Genomic DNA, 20,176 nt, shown 5'->3' on the forward strand with positions numbered 1-20,176 from the left:
AGGGATCTCTGCATTGTGGGAGGGGCAGTGCTGAGGGATCTCTGCATTGTGGGAGGGGCAGTGCTGAGGGATCTCTGCACTGTGGCATGGGCAGTGCTGAGGGATCTCTGCACTGTGGGAGGGGCAGTAATGAGGGATCTCCACACAGTGGGAGGGGCAGTAATGAGGGATCTCCACACTGTGGGAGGGGCAGTAATGAGGGATCTCCGCACTGTGGGAGGGGCAGTAATGAGGGATCTCCACACTGGGAGGGGCAGTACTGAGGGATCTCCGCACTGTGGGAGGGGCAGTAATGAGGGATCTCTGCACTGTGGGAGGGGCAGTACTGAGGGAGCTTGGCACTGTGGAGGAGTGCTGAGGGAGCTCCGCACTGTTGGAGGGGTGTTGAGGGAGCTCCACTGTGGGAGGGTCAGTCCTGAGGGATCTCTGCACCGTGGGAGGAGTGTTGAGGGAGCTCTGCACTATTGGAGAGTGTTGAGGGATCTCCACACTGAGAGGGGCAGTACTGAGGGAGCTCTACACTGTGGGAGGGGCAGTACTGAGGGAGCACTGCACTGTGGGAGGGGCAGTCCTGAGGGCGCTCTGCATTGTTGGAGGAGTGTTGAGGGAGCTCCGCTCTGTGGGAGGAGCAGTGGGAGGGGTTGTAGAGTTCGTGCTGCCAGGTTGACTCCTAAACTTGATGGTGAATTGTCCTGTTTTCTCAGGCCCACTGTGTCCATGCTGACCCTTTTGCCCATCTACAGTAGCCCCATTTGCCCACATTAGGACTGTACCCTTCTACGCCTTGTCTATTTATATGCCTGTCTAAATGGCTCTTAAACAAAGTAATTGTATCTGACTCCACCACCTCCTTTGGCAGCGAGCTCCGGATATCAACCACTCTCTGTGTAAAAGAAAAATCCTTCCCATCAGATCCCCTATAAAGCCCCTTCTTCTCGTCTTAAACCTCTATGCCCTCTTGTTTTTGATATCCCTACCAAGAGCAAAAGATTCTCTCTATCTACCCTATCTATGCCTCAGACAATCTTATATACCTCTGTCAGGTCACCCCTCAGCCTCCTTCACCCCAGGGAAAACAAGCTCAGCCTATTCAGTCTCACCCCAAAACTAAAGTCCTCCATTTCAGGTGTATCTTCTCTGCACCCTCTCCGGCACATTCACATAATTCCTTTAGTGTGACAACCAAAACTGCACACAATACGACAAGTGCGGTCTAACCAGTGTTTTGTAAAGTTGCAACATAATGTCCTGACTTTTATATTCTGTGCCCTCACCAATGAAGGTAAGCAGGCCAGAAGACTTTTTCACCACCCTGTCTACCTGTGTTCCCATTTTCAGGAACTATGGACTTTAACCCCAAGGTCTCTCTGTCCATCAATATTCCTCAGCGCCCTACCATTTACTGTACATGTCCTACCCCTATTTGACTTCCCAAATCCCTCGCATTTGTTGGGATTAAGTTCCATCTACCAACTCTCCGCCCGCCCATCTTTCTATCTGATCTGTACCCTGCTGCAGCCTTAGACACCCTTCCTCACTATTCACAACACCACCAACTTTTGTGTCATCCATAAACTTTCTAATCACACCTCCTATATTTATATTCACATTGTGGAGTGGGCTACAGAAGGGGGATGTGTGTCTGTTGGGAACACAGTCCACATAAAGCTGGGGCTTTGCTGGAATGAGCCATGGGCAGCTTGGAGCAGGGAAAGGCCTTTGACAGGATATCACTAAGATACACAATGGATGTGCTCTCCAAGACTGGCTTTGGGAGGCAATCAGGTCCCATCCGCTCTGCACAGACATCAATAATGCAGTCCAAATCAATGGGTGGGAAACAGATATCTTCCCCATCATTTGGTCTGTATCCCTCTAATCCCTACTTGTTCATGTGTCTGTCTAATGCCTCTTAAACACTGCTATCGTATCTGCTTCCATCACCTCCCCTGGCAGTGTGCTCTTTGTGTAAAAAAACTTGCTTCACAAAGCTCCTTTAAACTTTCCCCCTCTCACCTTAAACCAATGCCCTATAGTATTTGACATTCCCACCCTGGGGAAAAGACTATCTACCCTGTCTATGCCTCTCATAATTATACATACTTCTGTCCGGAGAAAACAATCCAAATCTGTCCAACCACTCGTTATAACTAATATTCTCTAATCCTGGCAGCATCCTGATGAACCTCTGCACCCTCTCCAAAGCTTTCACATCCTTCATACAATACAGTGACCAGAAGTACACCCAGTACTCCAGAAGTGGCATAACCACATACAGCTGAAACATGACTTGCCAACTTTTCTACTTCAGCATGCCATACACCTTCTTTACCACCGTCTTCACTTGTGTGGCCACTTTCAGGGACCTATGAACTTGAATCCTAAGTTCCCTCAGTACATCATTGGTCCTAAGGATATTGCCATTTACTGTATACTTTCCTTTTGCATTTGACCTCCCAAAATCCAACACCTCAACTTGTTCAGATTAAACTCCATCCGCCATTTCTCTGCCCATATTTCCAACTGATCTACATCCTGCTGTATCCTTTGACAACTTCCTCACTATCCACAACTCTGCCAATTTTCGTGTCATCTACAAACTTACTAATCAGACGACTTACATTTAATCAAACAACAGAGGTCCCAGCACTGATCCTTCCGGAACACCACTGGTCACAGACCTGCAGGCAGAAAAACAGCCCTCCATCACTACCCTCTGTCTTCTGTGACCAAGCCAATTTTGGATCCAATTTACCAACTCATCATGGATCACGTGTGACATAATCTTCTGGACCAGCCCCTACCATAAGGGAACTTGTCAAATGCTTTACTAAAGTCCATGTAGAGAACATCCACTGCTCTAGACTTATCAATCATCTTTGTCACCTCCTCAAAAAACTCAAATCAAATTTGTGAGACAGGACTGTCCCGCGCAAAGCCATGCTGACTATCTGGAATAAATCCATGCTTTTCCAAATGTGAGTAAATTCTGTCCCTAGGAATCTTCTGCAATAATTTCCCTACCATTGATGTTAAGGCTCACCGGCCATTGATTTCCCTGTTGCCCTTCTTAAACAATGGAACAATATTGGCTATTCTCCAGTCTTCTGGCACCTTGCTTGTGGCTAAGGAGGATACAAAGATCTCTCCCAAGGCTCCAGCAATCTCCTACCTTGCTTTCCTCAGTATTCTGGGATAGATCCCATTAAGCCCTGGAGGCTTATCAACCTTAATGTTTTTTCAAGATGCTCAATACCACCTCCTCCTAAATAATGACATGCCCTAGAATATCAACATACTTCTCCCTAAACTCACCATCATCCATGTTCTTTTCCTTGGTGAATATTAATGCAAAGTCATCATTAAGGACTTTGCCCAATTCCTCTGGCTCCAGCATAACTTCCCTCCTTTGTCCTTGAGTGGACCTACCCTTTCCCTAGCTAACCTGTTATAAAATGCTTTGGGGTTCTCCTTAGTTCTACTTGTCATGAACATTTCATGGTCCCTTTTAACCCTCCTAATTTCTTTGTTTACGTTCTTTCTAGCTTCCTTTATGTTCCTCGAGCCTTGTCCAATTTCAGCTTCCTAAACCTAACATATGCTTCCTTTTTCTTTTTAATCATCCTGAGCTCTAATCAACTGGCCTCTAAAGGACTCCCACAGGTCAGGTGTATTTACCCCCAAAGAGCCACTCCTAATCTCCTCTCCTCAGCTCTTGCCTAATACTCTTGTAATTAACCTTTCCCCAATTTAGCACTTTCCCCTGAGGTCCTGTCTTAACCTTATCCATAACTAACTTAAAACTTACAGAACTAGGGTCACTATTCCCAAAATGCTGTCCCACTGAAACTTCGATCACTTGGCCCGGCTCATTCCCCAATACAAGGTCTAGTACAGCCCCTTCCCTGTTTGGACTGTCAACATGTTGTTTCAAGAAACCATTCAGGAGAACCTAACAAATTCTGCCTCATCTAAGACCCAGCACTAAGGGAGTCCCAGTCAATATTAGGGGTTGAAATCATCCACTACAATAACCCTTGTGCTTTTGCATCGTTTCATGATCTGCTCCAGCTTCTGCTGGCAATTAGGAGGCCTATAATGTAGCCCCATCATAGTGATTGCACCTTTCATATTCCTGAATTCCAGCCTTGCTGGATGAGTCCTTCAAGATGTCCTCTCTTAATACAGCAGTGACATTCTCCCTAATCAGTAATGCAGCTCTCCCTCTGTCACATCTAAAACATCAATATCCTGGAATGTTGAGCTGCCAGTCCTGCCCTTCTCTCAACCAAGTTTCTGTAATGACTACAATATTGAAGTTCCATGTACTAATCCAGGTTCTAAGCTCATCCGCCTTGCCCATTAAACTTCTTTCATTAAAGTAAATATACTTTAAACCAACATTCCTGCCACGTTCATTATCCTGGCCCTGCCTGTTTTCCCCATTAGACTTACTTGACCTAACCTCCTCAATATCCCCACCTGTTGACCTACTGCTCCCATTCCCAACCTTCTGCCACACTGGTTTAAACCCTTCTGAGTGGCACCAGCAAACCTACCTGCGAGAATATTGGTACCCCTCCTGTTTAGGTATAACCTATCCTTCTTGTACAGGTCCCATCCGCCCTGGAAGAGATCCCAATGCTCCAGGTACCTGAAGTCCTCTCCCCTGCACCAGCTCCTTGGCCACACATTCAACCTTACTGTCTTCCTATTTCTTGTCTCACTACCACAAGGCACAGGGAGTAATCCTGAGATTACAACCCTAGAGGTCCTGTTTTTTAACTTTCTACCTGACTCTCTAAATTTTCTATTCAGGACATCACCTCCCGTCTTGCTGATGTTGTTAGTACAAATATGGACCACGACCTCTGGCTGCTCACCCTCCTCTTTCAGAATGTCCTGTTCCCACTCAGAGACATCCTTGACCCTGGGACCAGGGAGGCAACACACCACCCTGGGGTCTCGCATGCAGCCACAGAAACTGTGCCCCTGACTACAGAGTCCCCTATCACTATTGCTTGCCTGGACTTTGTCCTACTCTGCTGTACAATAGAGCCAGTCACGGTGTCACTAATTTGGCTACTGCTGTTCTTTTACCCTGAGATGCCATCAGTATCCAAAACAGTATCCCTGTTGGAGAGGGGAACAGCCATACAGGACTCCTGCACTAATGGCCTGCCCCTCCTGGTGGTCACCCATCTATCGGGCTGAACCTTTGGTGCAACTACCTCCCTGAAACTCCTGTCTATAACACTCTCTACCTCCTGTGTGCTCCTCAGTGAGTCCAGCTGCTGCTCCAACCGATCCATGTGGTCTGAGAGGAGCTGCAGCTGAACACACTTCCTGTAGACATTGTCGTCAGGGACACAATCTCTCCCTGGTCTCACAGGAGGAACATGCTACTGCACTGACTGCCATCACAACCCTTTGCCCAATCCATCGGGAAGGACATGGGCATAAGAGGGGTGACGATGCCAGGCAGTGGGGACACTCAGATCAAAGCCTCCCTGTGCATGGACGATGTCACCGTCTTCTGCTCGGACACACGGTCAGTCCACAGATTGATCAGCATCTGCCGTCAGTTTGAACTGGTGTCAGGGGCCAGATTCAATTGCAGGAAGAGCGAAGCCATGCTCTTCGGCAACTGGCCTGATCAGTCCACCGTCAAATCTGACGACCTGAGGTGCTGGGGATCTGGTTCAGAGGGCCCGAGGTGTGTAACTAGAATTGGGTGGAGCCCAATTGGGTGGGTAGAATTGGGTAGTCAAGGGTAAAGGAAAACTGGGACAGTGGGAGTGGTGCTCCCTCGATGAGGGGCAAGAACCTGGTCACCAGGTGCGAGGTGTTCTCAGTGTTGCTCTACTTGGCGTGGATGCTGCCCATACCGCGCTCCTCCACCTTGGCAGTCAGACCATCCATCTTCTGTTCAATCCACCATGGAGTGTGTCTGACAGGTCGCGATGGACATCCCCAGAGAAAGGGAGTGGGGGAGCCTACCCAACATCATCCTCATCCTGATGGCCACCTTTGTGTGTAGAACCAAAGGACACAGGCACCAAGTGTCACTACACGCTGAGGTTCTGCCTGTCCCCAGTGTTGTGAAGGATAGGTCTGGCGTGGTTGGCACACAGTGTTCCACTCAGATGGACATTGTCACACTCTCTGACCTTCGTGGAAAGGTTCCTTCAGGAAAACACCTTTGACCACAAGTCCATCAGGCAGTGGTGAGCACAGAACATCCTGCAGATACTGTGGGAGAAGGACACGATGGATATTGTGGTATGGTTCACTGAGCAGACTGTCAAAGCCATTTGGCAGAATGTCTCATTGCCAGAGCTCACCAATAAGCACCAAAACCTCGCTTGGCTGGTGGTGTATGGGGCCTCCCCATTGGATCCTTCCTGTGTGGTCAGTCTCACTCCCAACGCACGCTACCCTTGGTACTGCTGCTGGGAGGATGAGGCGATCACCACCTCTCTGTCAAATGCGTTTGCAAAGAGGCTCTAGAAAAGGATGCAAAGGTCCTTATTGAGCTTCATCCTGACCCGCTATGTAACAGAGGTCTCTCTGATCCATGGGCTGTTCCCAGGGTCACACACTGAGACAAACATCACGTGTTGCCGGAAGATCATCAGCTCAGTGAAAAACTCTCCTTGGCCTGCCCAAAACCTGTTGGTATTCTGATACAATGAAATGTCTGTAGGGGAATGCTGCCGACTGGGGCATTCTAGGCTGCAAAAGTACGTGCTAAGGGATGCAGTCAATGTTAAGGCTCTATGGGGAAGGACCACAGTCTAAGGTCCTGCTGCCATTGGGCACTGAGGGGCTGGGTCTGGTGTAACAGCCCTGCATACACTGGAAGGTGTATTGTTCAACGAGGCTACATGAGTGGCAATGGTGCTTTATAAATAGGATGCATTAACTAATGACATTACAGACGTACAGATCTGATAACAATATGGATGTATAGGCTGGACAACACTGGATGTATAGAGTGGACAAGAGTCTGGACATATAGACTGGACAACACTATGTAGGGAAAGACTGGGTCAGACCCCACTTGAAGTACTGTGCTCAGTTCTGGTCACCTCACTACAGGAAGGATGTGGAAGCCATAGAAAGGGTGCAGAGGAGATTTATAAGGATGCTGCCTGGATTGTGGAGCATGCCTTATGAAAGCAGGTTGAGGGAACTCGGCCTTTTCTCCTTGGAGTGATGGAGGATGAGGGGGGACCTGATAGAAGTATATAAGATGATGAGAGGTATTGATCGGGTAGATAGTTAGAGGCTTTTCCCCAGGGCTGAAATGGTGGCCACAAGAGGACATAGGTTTAAGGTGCTGGGGAGTAGGTATAGGGAAGATGTCAGGGGTAAGTTTTTTACTCAGAGGTTGGTGAGTGCGTGGAATGGGCTGCCGGCAACGGTGGTGGAGGCGGATACGATAGGGTCTTTTAAGAGACTTTTGGATAGGTACATGGAGCTGAGAAGAATAAAGGGCTATGGGTCTCTAAGGTAGGGACATGTTCAGCACAGCTTTGTGGGCTGAAGGGCCTGAATTGTGCTGTAGGTTTTCTATGTTTCTATGTAACAGTATGGACATTTAGACTCAACAACAATGGATGTATAGACTGGGCAACAGTACCGGATGTATAAACTCGACAATAGTGCAGATATATACAATGGATTAAATTGGATGTATAGTTTGGGCAACAGCATGGATGGATAGACTGGAGAACACTATAGATGTAAAGACTGGACAACACTGGACATTTAGATTGGACAACACTCTGGACATATAGACTGGACAACAGTACAAATGTAAAGAAAGCCCTGTACTGTTTTGTATTTCCTGTATATATTTTTATGAATAATGTTTATCTTTGAAATACAAAAGGGAACGTGGGCTGCAGCAGCACTGTTACCTCAGGCCGTCACTGGGCCCCTTTCCCGGGATATTGGTGCTGCACCCCACTTGGCCAGCCATGTTCTCACCTGCTCTCGTCTCTTTGTTCAGCAGTGAAAACCTGGCGTGTAGAATATCCACGATAGCCTGTACCTGTGACCTGAAGTACCAGCCCACGTCCCGCACTGGGGAAGGCCGGCAGAGCGACGTCACCACTGAGGTAGGCAGGGAGGATGGGCTGAGATGGAGCAGGAGGGAGGTGGGATGAGGAGAGGTACACAGGGCTGGGCTCGAGGGGCTGATTCATCAAGGATCAGGATCCACTCTCAACACAACAGAAACACTAGACAGCTGCGAGAAGGGACACTGTGTTGGAAGGTTTGCCAAACATGTTGGGTCGTGCAGTGACTGATAGAGCCACTGCTTCACAGCGCCAGAGACCCAGGTTCAATCCTGACCTCAGGTGCCGTCTGTGTGGAGACAAGAGGGGCGGTGGGGGGTGGGGGGGGAATGGAACAGGTGACTAGAGGTGAGAAGCCCTGGGTGGGACACATTCTCCCTGTGACTGCGTGTGTTTCCTGCGGATGCTCTGGTTTCCTCCCACATCCCAAAGAAATACAGGTCAGTAGGTTAATTGGCTGCTGTAAATTGTAGGTGAGGGGTAGAATCTGGGGGGCACGGTGGGTGGGAGCAGTTGATGGGAATGAGGAGAGAATAAAATGGGATGGTGTAAATGGGTGGTTAAAGTTCAGCACGGACTCGGTGCGCTGAAGGGCCTGTTTCGGTGCTATACATCTCTATGACTCTGATTCTTTGACTAAACAACAAAGAAGGTTGAATCACGCTGATGGAAATGTGTCATAGACCTCAGACAATTTGAGGCACAGCAAATCCACCAGCAAATGTCAGAGGAATGTGGATGTGGGGATGTCAATTATCTGAATATTAACTGGGATGCTGTCAGTGGGAAAGGTAAAGAAGGCAGAGAGTTCCTAACCTTCAGTCCAGTTTGCAGTAAGAGCAAGGTGTAATTCCAGGTTTAATTTTAGGGAACGAAGCGGGGTAGGAGGAAGGGGTATCAGCAGCAGAGTGGTCATAATCAGACATGGAAAAAATAGGAAAGGAAAGGTCAATGAGGTGATTAAAAAAACACATGGGATGTTTTCCTTTGTTAGCCGAGGTATTGGAGCAGGGAGGGAATGCTAGAACTGCCCACCACATAACGTTGCCCACAGCTCGAGTACTGTGTATGGTTCTGGTCACCACATCACAGGGAAGGTATGATTGCACTGGAGAGGGTGCAGAGGAGATTTCCAAAGCTGTTAAAAATAATAAAAAAAACAATCTGCTGGAGGAACTCAGCGGGTCAGGCAGCATCTGTGGAGGCAGAGGGATAGTTGATGTTTCAGATCGAGACCCTGCATCAGGACTGAGTGTTGAGGCGAGATGGCCGGTGTGAAGAGGTGAGGGGGAGGGGTGCGGCAGGAGCTGGTAGGAGATCGGTGGATCCAGGTGAGGAGGGACGATTGGCAGATGGAGCCAGGTGGGGGTGGGTAACAAGTTTAGGTAACAAGGGGGGTGGGGGGGGGAGGGATGGAAAAGGTGAACAGAGGTGAGAGGCCCTGGGTGGACTGGTGGGAGGGGGAAAGGAACACGGGGAGTGGAAAATTCAGTATTTATAACCTCTGGGTTGTAGGCTACCCAAGTGCTGTTCATACCATTGGATTGTAGGCTACAAAGACATTGCCAGGACTGGGAAAATGTCGTTGTGGGGAAAGATTGGATAGGCTGGGATCGTTCTCTGTAGGACGGAGGGAGCTGAGGGGGCCCTGGGCAGAGTTAATAAGGAAAGGCCCGTCTCCCTCAGGAGAGGGTCAGACTCACAGGAGGCAAAGGTTTAAAGTGAATGGTAGGATTAGAGGGGGGAAGAGGAAAATGCTTCTGCCCAGAGGGTGGTGGGATCCGGAACTCGCTGTGTTAGGGACAGAAAGCCCCGCCACATTTAAGCAGTAGTACCGGAGAAGCAGTGACCCGCAGGGCGAAGGACCCAGTGCTGGGAGACGGCTTAGGGTGAGAGCTCGGTTTACACCGGCACGTATAAATTAACCATGAGTAGTCTCTGTGTAGGGAATGTTCCATGAATAAAGAAAAGAACAAACTTTGATTTGCCTCTCACGGGCTCCCAATAGTCTGCACAACCGATGAAGCGCGGTCACCATTGTAACGCGGGACATGTGTAGCCCCTCTATGCACAGAAAGATCCCATGAACAGAATCGGCGTGAGCTGTTGGAGTGATGTCAATCTGGGGGAAGATCGGGACACGAGACCCCCCCACCACCACCACCGTTCTTCACCAAAGCAACGGAGGAGAAAAAGCCGGGAGCCCGATTAACTCCCGGAGCCTGGCCCTCAGCGACTCCGGATCGTCGTGCGACCTCTCCAGCGGTGATCGCAGTCGATCCCAACCCGCGGCTCTGCTTTGGGGCTGAAGACAGAGGCGACCGGAGTGGGTCAAGGATCTGTAACTCCCGGCCCGGCCCCAGGGGTTGGCTATGAAATGGCCCAGTCCAAGGGCGACAAATCCCAGATATGTGCAGACGGAAGTTTGGCTTCGACTTTGCGCCGTCCCTGTAAACGGGCTGTGAAGGTGTCTCCGATTGTGACCGGTCTCCTCTCTTTACAGGTGTAAGGCTGACGAGGAGAGGCTGCACTCTGCGCAGGTTGCCGGCGGCTCCGCAACGCTATTTTATTTATTTGTAGAAGGCACCAGTTGCCGAGCGGAGAATGAGGAGTGGGAGCTTTCAGACGCTTCTCCGGCGGCCGAATCCCGCAGACTGTGCAACAACTGCTCCCGTCACGGAGCGCAGGGCTAACCCACCACAGCGGCGGACTCTTTCTTGTGAGGAACAAGGTGCATCGATCTGGGGTTGGACTTTAAATTTGAGGCAGTGACTGGCAGTGAGGTGGACATACACATCAGACGGCGTGTCATTCACAGTTTGAGCATTTCTCTGGGATTACACAGGCAGAGGACGGTCGGGAGAAAGGATGGGACAGACCCTCATGTACAGACTGAGCAGATTTCTTTTAAATCACTGGCGAATGAGCGGCAAGACAATCAATAATATTTTTTTTAAGGTTGGTATTTCATAATTAATTTAAATGTGAAGCACTGAACTTTATACTTTTATAAAATTATTTTGTATATAATGTATATTTATAAATGTCTTGACGTGTGTAAAAGAAACAATCAGTTCACCAATGGTTTTAACTTCATGGCAAAGTTTGAATTTATTTTTTTCAAACAATGAAATCATTCCTGCTACATTATCAGGTCTTCTTCATTCGACACCCACGAGTTTTGCAACATTTGGTAGTTTGCTCCCGGGAGGAACCCACTTCACACTCCCGCCTTCGCTCAACACCAAGTGGGAACGGCAGATCCACAGGGAGCATTCGCTTCATGAGAGAGAGGGTCTGAACAGTGTCTGTGTTTCTTTCCGGGGCTGCACCATCACATCGCCGTGAGATTCCTTCTCACTCCCTGCAAGCCCAGCTGAAATATTCCCACACACAAAGGAAGGCCAGGGTCTATACACTGTTGACCTACCCTGGGAGTGCGTGACGGGACGGTATAGCCGGAACTTCACCCAGTGTCTCACCCCAGGAGTGTGTGATGGGACGGTGTAGAGGGAGCTTCACTCTGAGCCCAGGAGTGTGTGATGGGACGGTGTAGAGGGAGCTGCACCCTGTCTCACCCCAGGAGTGTGTGATGGGACGGTGTAGAGGGAGCTGCACCCTGTCTCACCCCAGGAGTGTGTGATGGGACGGTGTAGAGGGAGCTGCACCCTGTCTCACCCCAGGAGTGTGTGATGGGACGGTGTAGAGGGAGCTGCACCCTGTCTCACCCCAGGAGTGTGTGATGGGACGGTGTAGAGGGAGCTGCACCCTGTCTCACCCCAGGAGTGTGTGATGGGACGGTGTAGAGGGAGCTGCACCCTGTCTCACCCCAGGAGTGTGTGATGGGACGGTGTAGAGGGAGCTGCACCCTGTCTCACCCCAGGAGTGTGTGATGGGACGGTGTAGAGGGAGCTTCACTCTGTGTCTGCCGCTGTGCGGAGAATTTTCTCCCAAAACATAGCGGTCCGTTGATTCCTGGAGCCCGCCCTCTGGTTCCTCGAATGCTGCACCGTTCCTTATGCCACACACTTAGCTCCTTCCCCTCCACCCATCCCCGGTACCCGGCTTCTCCCGCCTCAACACACTGTCCCCAGCCTGATCGCCCCGACCCGTCGCCAGCAGCCTATCCCGGGCTCCCGTTCCATGCCGGCTCTACCTGTTGCATCATTCAGTCCGCCGTCTGATGCAATTCAGAAGGAGATTTCGGAGTGGGCGTCTCGCCCGCCGATTGGTCGGTTCTGGACCAGGGCCCGCCCAGACAGCACTGATTGGAGGTGGGTTCAGAGACAGCACATGGACAGTTCGCGGGAAATAAATAAGAGGCAAAGATTGAACAGAGACAGAGACAGAGAGAGACAAGGGAGCAGTTGGAGAAGTCGGCAGTACCCGGGAGAGAGAAATAAGTTCAGAGGAGATAGAAGGACACAAACACCGAGACAGCGAGAGTCACACGGACTGACAAGGAGGGAGACACACAGGAGACAGATTGAAGGAGGGAGGGCAGACTGAACAGGGTCGGCGAGTGGGGGTCCAGGCAGGCTGACTACAGGCCGACTATAGATTGGCTACAAGCTAACTACAAACCGGCTACAGGCCAACTAGAGGCCGACTACAGTCTCCAGACTCGGCAGCGATGCCGCCGCAGGAGGCAGCCACGGGAGACGGCGCCGCGCCCCAGGACCGGGCCGTGTGGATCTTCGGCTACGGCTCTCTGATCTGGAAGCCGGACTTTGAATTCACTTCCAGGAGGGTCGGTTTTATCCGCGGCTACTGCAGGAGGTTCTGGCACGGAGACAACCATTACCGCGGCGACAAGCGGACGGTAGGTGAACCTCCCTCCAGACACCCCCCCCCCCCCCGGTCCGGGGACTCCACTGGATCCCGCCCCCTGGCGAGTACCATCTCAGACCTAGACCCCTGTCCTATCACCGTGGGAGGGGTCCCACTCCCGGACCCCGTCCCGTGACCGTGGGAGGGGTCCCACTCCCAGACCCCGTCTCGTCACCGTGGGAGGGGTCCCACTCCCGGACCCCGTCCCGTCACCTGGGACCCCGTCCGTCAGCGTGGGAGGGTCCCACTCCCATACCCCATCCCGTCGCCGTGGAGACGTAAGGAGTGGTGTCCCAGGTAGATTGGAAAAGGCTTTTGTTTAGTCAAGTTAGAGACTGTCAGATCAAAACCTGCTTTGTTTTTGATTTTCAGCCCGGGCGTGTCGTCACCTTACTGGAAGACGCCGAGGTAGGCACTCGGCACGTTTGTTCTGGAGTTCTGGGTTCCAGTGCCCACAGTGTCCGCAATACCGTCCGTTACTCAGTTAATAATCCGCATCCCACACAACTACTGTACACAGTAATCGGTGCACCCGTCTCACCAACCAGATCTAAGCAGATTAGGGTATTTCTAAAACCTGGAGAAGGCTGGGAGCAGATTTAGGAGCAGAAGGAGTAGGCCATTCGGCCCATCATGTCTGCTCTGATTCACCAGAGCAGGGCTGATCTTTCACCCGGGCTCCACACTCTGTACCTTCCCTTCATTGCTTTAATATCCAAAGATCCAAGGGTGTAAGAGAGCTGGCCTTCCGCGGAGACCGGCGCTGTTGCCGGGAGTGGGCAGTCGTCCGCAGTTCCATCCGACCTGGCATGGGGGGTGGGGGGGTGGATGTAATGGTATCCCGGGAAGCCTTGACAGGCTGAATGTGCAGGGGACAGGATGACTGTTTAAATGGTCGTCCATTTAAGACAGATGAGTTTTTTTCCTCAGAATGCAGTCTTTGGAACTGTTCTTCCACGGGGTCAGAATGTCTGAATTGCATCTATGGCTCTTATGGGAGGGTGAAAGTTTTCCAGAGGTCGGCTACTCACCTGCCATTCAATCAGTCGATGACACTGTAACCTCTCCATTCCTGCCTACACCCCATAACATTTCACCCCCCTCCCTCGCTTATCAGGAATCTGTCCACCCTTGCCTTTAAAAAGGTTCAAAGACTCTACTTTCACCGTCCTTTGAGGAAGAGAATTCCAAAGACTCGCAATCCTCTGAGGGGAAAAATGTCTACCTCGTCAGTACTTTAAATCGGTGGCCCCTTTTCTGTAAACAGTTTTCACAGCGCAGCTGCTAGAGCCGCGGCCTCACGGCGCCAGAGGCCCAGGTTCGATCCTCTCCTCTGGTGCCGAATGTGTGGAGTTTGCACGTTCTCCCTGTGGCTGTCTGCGTTTCCCCTGCGTGCTCCAGTTTCCTCCCACATCCCAAAGACGTGCGGGTTGACCACACCGAGCAGCAGAATAGGTTGCTGTAAATTGTTCCTAGTGTGTGGGGGAGTGGAAGAATCTGCACCTTGCCGCATCAGATAACTCGTCGATTCCACGAACTAGTTTGGTCAAAATCCAAAAAAAGAAAATTGAAAACAAAACGGCAAATGCTGGGAATCTGAACATAAAATGCGGGAAACACTCAGCAGGTCAGGCAGCATCTGTGTATCTGTGAATAACACAGATGCTTCACAGATGAATAACACAGATGATACACAAACGTGTATCACGTTTGCTTCCTTTGTAAGACCGGTCCAGTGAACCTGCCTTGGTCTGTGTCTGAGAATCTGGGGAATATTAGCCAATGTCCAGCAGATCGGGCAGCATCTATTGTGGGAAGAGCGGGGTTAATGACTCGGGTCTGAGACCCTTAGATCAAGTCGTTGAGTTTATTGTCATATGCAAAGGTACAGTGAGGTACAGGTACAATGAAAAACCTGCAGCAACATCACAGGCACGTAGATTCTGACCACAGACAAAACATAAATTATGCAAGACAGCGAAGAGAAAAAAAATCTGTGCAAAATACAACAGTGCAAAACACACACACACAATCAGAGACATGTCCACAGTCGTGCAAGAGGTGTCCGGTGAATTTCCTTGATCGGAGTCCCTGGGGAGTGAAGCAGTGGCTGCCTAGCGGGCCGGGCAGCGTGTGTGGCGGGGGGAGCGGCGTTGCGGCTCAGGCCGGACCTCGAGTAACGGGCTGTCCGTGTCTCCACAGGCCGACACCTGGGGCGTGGCCTACGAGGTGCGGGACGAGGCGGCGAGCAGCTCGCTGGAGCGGCTGTGGCGGAGGGAGTGCCTGCTGGGCGGCTACGTCTGCCGCTCGGTGCAGTTCTACGGGCGGGAGGCGGGCGCCGCCACGCCGGCGCTGGTGTACGTGGCCACGGCCGACAACCCGCTGTACCTGGGCCCGGCTGAGCCCGCACTCATCGCCTGGCAGATCGTGGGCTGCAGCGGCCACTCGGGCCGCAACCTGGACTACCTGCTGCGCCTCGCCGACTTCATGCGCCGCTGCTGCCCGCACGTCGAGGACCCGCACCTGTTCGCCATCGAGGCCGCGGCCGTGGTCCTGACCTCGGCCCCCGGCTCGCCGCCCCACTGAAGCCGCGGCCCTGGCCTTACGGGCGGCCGGCCTGCTGGGGCTCGACGGGACGGGCAGCGAGCGGGCCCCTTCCCCGGCGGCGCCGCCCCGCCCCGCCCTCTTCCTCCTGGGCCCGGGCGGCATGGGCTGGAGAAGCTGGGCTCGGCCCGGGGCTGGGTGGGGGACCCGGGCGGGGGTGAGGGCGGTGTTGGGGTTGGGGCCGGGCTGGGCCAGGTGTAACCCCACTGTTCCGGGCTCTAACTACCTGCTGCTGTTTCTGCTGCCTGTACTTTTATATTTATTTATAAATAAGAAACATGTCATCTTGGATGGAGAGGCGCCCTGCGGTAATTGTCTTATATGTGGCAGGGTGACTGGGGTATGAGAGGGTCTGTGAGGGATTGGGATGGGCGGGGGGCAGTGCTGGCAGTGTGGGAGGGTTAATGAGGGGTGGGGAGGGGGAGTGCTGGGGGTGTGGGAGGGTCAGTGAGGGGTGGTGTTGGGTAGGGGGAGTGCTGGGGGTGTGGAGGGTCAGTGAGGGGTGTTGGGGAGGGGTCAGTGAGGGGTGGTGTTGGGTAGGGGGAGTGCTGGGGGTGTGGAGGGTCAGTGAGGGGTGTTGGGGAGGGGTCAGTGAGGGGTGGTGTTGGGTAGGGGGAGTGCTGGGGGTGTGGAGGGTCAGTGAGGGGTGTTGGGGAGGGGTCAGTGAGGGGTGGTGTTGGGTAGGGGGAGTGCTGGGGGTGTGGAGGGTCAGTGAGGGGTGTTGGGGAGGGGTCAGTGAGGGGTGGTGTTGGGTAGGGGGAGTGCTGGGGGTGTGGAGGGTCAGTGAGGGTGTTGGGAGGGGTCAGTGAGGGGTGGTGTTGGGTAGGGGGAGTGCTGGGGGTGTGGAGGGTCAGTGAGGGGTGGTGTTGGGTAGGGGGAGTGCTGGGGGTGTGGAGGGTCAGTGAGGGGTGTTGGGGAGGGGTCAGTGAGGGGTGGTGTTGGGTAGGGGGAGTGCTGGGGGTGTGGGAGGGTCAGTGAGGGAAGGGGGAGTACTGGGGGTGTGGGAGGGTGAGTGAGAGAAGGGGGAGTACTGGGGGTGTGGAAGGGTCAGTGAGGGGCGGGCAGGGGGGGTGCTGGGGGTGTAGAGGGTCAGTGAGGGGTGGGGTTGGGGAGGGGGTAGTGCTGGGGATGTGGGGTGGTCAGTGAGGGGGATTGCTGGTGGTGTGGGAGGGGTCCATGGGTGGGGTTGGGTGTGTGGGGGGAGACAGGGGCAAGTAATGTTACCCATCACTGCTTTCCCATCCTTTCTATGTCAAGTGCTGCGCCTCTGGCCACAGACAGCTCACCCAAACGGGTGCAGCACTGAATTCATATTGGGTGGCCCTCCAGAGCCAGGCTCAGACTCAGACTGCTGTGGACTGCAGAAGGTTCTGCCTGTCCCATCCCGCATTCTCCATGTCCCAGTGGGTGGAAGCGATACAGAAGATGTTCATTCTCACCGACCCAAAACACTGGGCCAAGCTTGCAAGCAAAGTTAATCAGCAGTCACTGGCTGGCCCAAACTGATGTGATGAGAAACACTTGAATGTGCATCTGAGAATATTAAATGCAGAAATTTTTTGACAACATTTAATCTTTCTAGTGCTCTCTGTAATCATTCACAAATTGGGACTTGCATTTCAGAGTGTCCAAAATCACAATGAAGGACTCTTAAAGTGTGACCAATCTTGTAAAGTCTGCAGAGTGAGGGACACAGGGATGACTCTTCAAAATAACGCCACAGGATCTTGTGCATTCGCTTGGGAGAGACAGCCACGTCTCATCCAGGGGTCAGATGGGAGTTGCAAGCTGATGGGTGGTGCAGGAAAATAGCTGGCTGACATGTTCATATTTGGACTGAACATTGCTCCAAGGAAACAGAGCATTACTGAAGGCAACACTGGTACAGCCTCACAACATCAACTCACAATGTGTTCATACAGACCAATGGACATAGAAAGTAGAAGTAGGCTCACAGAGATACAGCAGTCTGCACCAACCATCAGTCACCCATGGACACCAACCCTACACCAATTCCAGTTTTTATTCTCCCTGCATTCTCATCAACTCCCCCCAGATTCAACCAGTTGGCTGTTTACAGGGCCAATTAAGCTACCAACCAGCATCTTTGGGACATGGGAGGAAACCCACACAATCACAGGGAGAACATGCAAACCCCACACAGACAGCACCCGAGGTCAGGATTGAACCCAGGTCTCCGTGAGGCAGCGGCTCTGCTAGCGGTGCCACAGCTGGGCTATATGTCCCTTCCATCCTCTACCTTAATACCATATTCGTGCTCTCTCCCCATCCCCCATCTCATAACCATATTCAGCGATGTCCTCCACAACCCTCCAGGGGAGAGAACGCTACAGGTTCCCCTCCCTCAGTGTAGAAATCTCACCTCAGTCCTAAATGTCTTACCCCCTATCCTGAGACTGTGAAACGCACTCCAGGCAAGAGGAAACATCCTCCCCACATTACCCTGCTGAGCTTTGTCCGAATTGTGTACATTTCAATGAGATCTACTCTCAAACTACTAGTAAATAGAGGCTTGGGAGGGCCCAGTCTTTCCTTGTCATCCCAGAAACCAGTCTGGTGAACGGAGACCAAAAATACTTCAGGTGTGGTCTCACCGAGGCCTCTGTACGACTGCAGCAAGACATCCTTGCTCCTCTACTCAAAACCTCTGAAAAGTCGACTTCGCCTTCCTCACTGTCTGCTGCAGCTGCCTGTTTGCTTTCAGTGACTGGTGAACAATGTCACCCAGGTCAACATTTTCCCAATCTATCGCCATTTAAATAATACTTTGCAAGTCTGCTTTTCCTACCAAAGTAGATGCCCTCACACTCATCCGCTTCATACTGGCTTTGACATGAATTTGTTGGCATTGCCTCTGGGCCTTGGTGCGTCCTCACAGCCCCAGCAGTTTCATGTTGTCAGTACATTAAGAAATATCCCGTTGTGAACAGGTGGCCCCCCTGAGCACTGATATCTGCGTTACTTCACAGGTCACTGCGCACCACCTGCAAAGAGAGCCATTTATTTCTACTCTCTGGTTTCCTGTCAACTAATTCTCAATCCAAGCTGGTATATTAACCTCCAGTCACTGGTGTTTTAGTTGCACAGACCTTATAAAATGCCTCCTTTAATTTCAACCACATCACATCCATCAAGTTTCTCATATCTACCAGCTACATCCTCAAAAAAACTCCAGGTGTTTTTGTCAAACCCAAATTCGCTTCCAGACATCCATGCTGACTTTGTTCTCTGTGTTCTTTTATCACGGGAACCAGATAAAATATCAGCAAGGTAAGACAAAGAAATGATTTTCACAGTGGTGGAGCAGGGATTTCTGGTTCCCCAACACTGCAATGAGCTGGGGAGAGTTTTGGGTGGGGGTGAGAGTCTGGAGTACTTTAGTAATGGGGAGAGATTAGATAGACTGGGCTTGTTTTCTCTGGAGCAAAGGAAGCTGAGGGGAGACTTGAAGTATATAAGCTTATGAGAAACACAAGCAGGGTATATAGAACTTCTGCCTTTGTACCAAAAACAAGAAGTTTTAAAGGGGATCTGAGGGGTAAGTTTTTTTACACAGAGAGTGGTTGATATCTGGGACTCACTGCCAGAGGAGGTGATGGAATTAGATAAAATCACGACGTTCAAGAGACATTTATACAGACAATTGAGAGACATTTATAGGTAAAGCTTAGAAGGAGACGGTCCTAATGTGGGCAAATGGGATTAGTGTACATGGCCAAAAAGGTTGGTATGAATGTGATGGGCCGAATGACCAGTTTTTGTGCTGTACAGCTCTACGACTCTATGAAATACCACAGATTAGTATTGGTATTGGTTTATTATTGTCACTTGTACCGAGGTACAGTGAAAATCTTGTCTTGCAAACCGATCATACGGGTCAATTCATTACACGGTGCAGTTACATTGAGTTAGTACAGAGTGCATTGATGTAGTACAGGTAAAAACAGTAACAGTACAGAGTAAAGTGTCACAGCTACAGAGAAAGTGCAGTGCAATAAGGTGCAAGGTCACAACAAGGTAGATCATGAGGTCCATCTTATTGTATAAGGGAACTGTTCAATAGTCTTATCACAGTGGGGTAGAAGCTTTCCTTAAGCCTGGTGGTACCTGCCCTCAGGCTCCTGTATCTTCTACCCGATGAAAGAGGAGAGAAGAGAGAATGTCCCGGGTGGGTGGGGTCTTTGATTATGCTGGCTGCTACACCAAGACAACAAGAGGTAAAGACAGGGTCCAAGGAGGGGAGGCTGGTGTCCGTGTTGTGCTGGGCTGTGTCCACAACTCTCTGCAGTTTCTTGCGGTCCTGGGCAGAGCAATTGCTGGACCAAGCCATGATACATCCAGATAGGATGCTTTCTATGGTGCATCGGTAAAAGTTGGTGAGAGTCAAAGGGGATAAACCAAATTTCTTTAGCCTCCTGAGGAAGTAGAGGTGCTGGTGAGCTTTCTTGGCCATGGCATCTACGTGATTTGACCAGGACAGGCTGCTGGTGATGTTCACTCCCAGGACCTTGAAGCTCTCAACCTCAACACCATTGATGTAGACAGGTGCATGTACACCGCCCCCTTTCCTGAAGTCAATGACCAGTTCTTTTGTTTTGCTGACATTGAGGGAAAGGTTGTCGACATGACACCAT

At 51.3% G+C, this 20,176-nt stretch overlaps 2 protein-coding genes across 4 annotated transcripts in view; both read left to right on the forward strand.

The window, feature by feature from the left end:
- Window positions 1-11,231, forward strand: part of dll4 (delta-like 4 (Drosophila)) — a 31,263-nt gene extending 20,032 nt beyond the window's left edge. Inside the window, exons 10-11 of one of the 3 annotated variants that reach the window (XM_052015924.1) lie at window positions 8,018-8,126; window positions 10,591-11,231. In XM_052015924.1, the coding sequence (XP_051871884.1) occupies window positions 8,018-8,126; window positions 10,591-10,596 (115 nt within the window). In that variant the 3' untranslated portion in view covers window positions 10,597-11,231. Of the gene's footprint in view, window positions 1-8,017; window positions 8,127-10,590 lie in introns of those variants that run through there. The other 2 variants (XM_052015937.1, XR_007956357.1) reach the window with 2 other exon arrangements.
- A 1,222-nt stretch (window positions 11,232-12,453) lies between these two features.
- On the forward strand, window positions 12,454-15,867 carry chac1 (ChaC, cation transport regulator homolog 1 (E. coli)). The gene is made up of 3 exons (XM_052022438.1): window positions 12,454-12,909; window positions 13,290-13,325; window positions 15,120-15,867. Exons 1-3 carry the CDS (start codon window positions 12,721-12,723, stop codon window positions 15,501-15,503), a joined length of 609 nt encoding a protein of 202 aa, XP_051878398.1. The 5' UTR covers window positions 12,454-12,720; the 3' UTR covers window positions 15,504-15,867.
- The last annotated feature ends 4,309 nt before the right edge of the window (window positions 15,868-20,176 follow it).

The sequence above is a fragment of the Pristis pectinata genome, chromosome 1, assembly GCF_009764475.1.
Source record: "Pristis pectinata isolate sPriPec2 chromosome 1, sPriPec2.1.pri, whole genome shotgun sequence".
Classification (NCBI taxonomy): Eukaryota; Metazoa; Chordata; class Chondrichthyes; order Rhinopristiformes; family Pristidae; genus Pristis; species Pristis pectinata.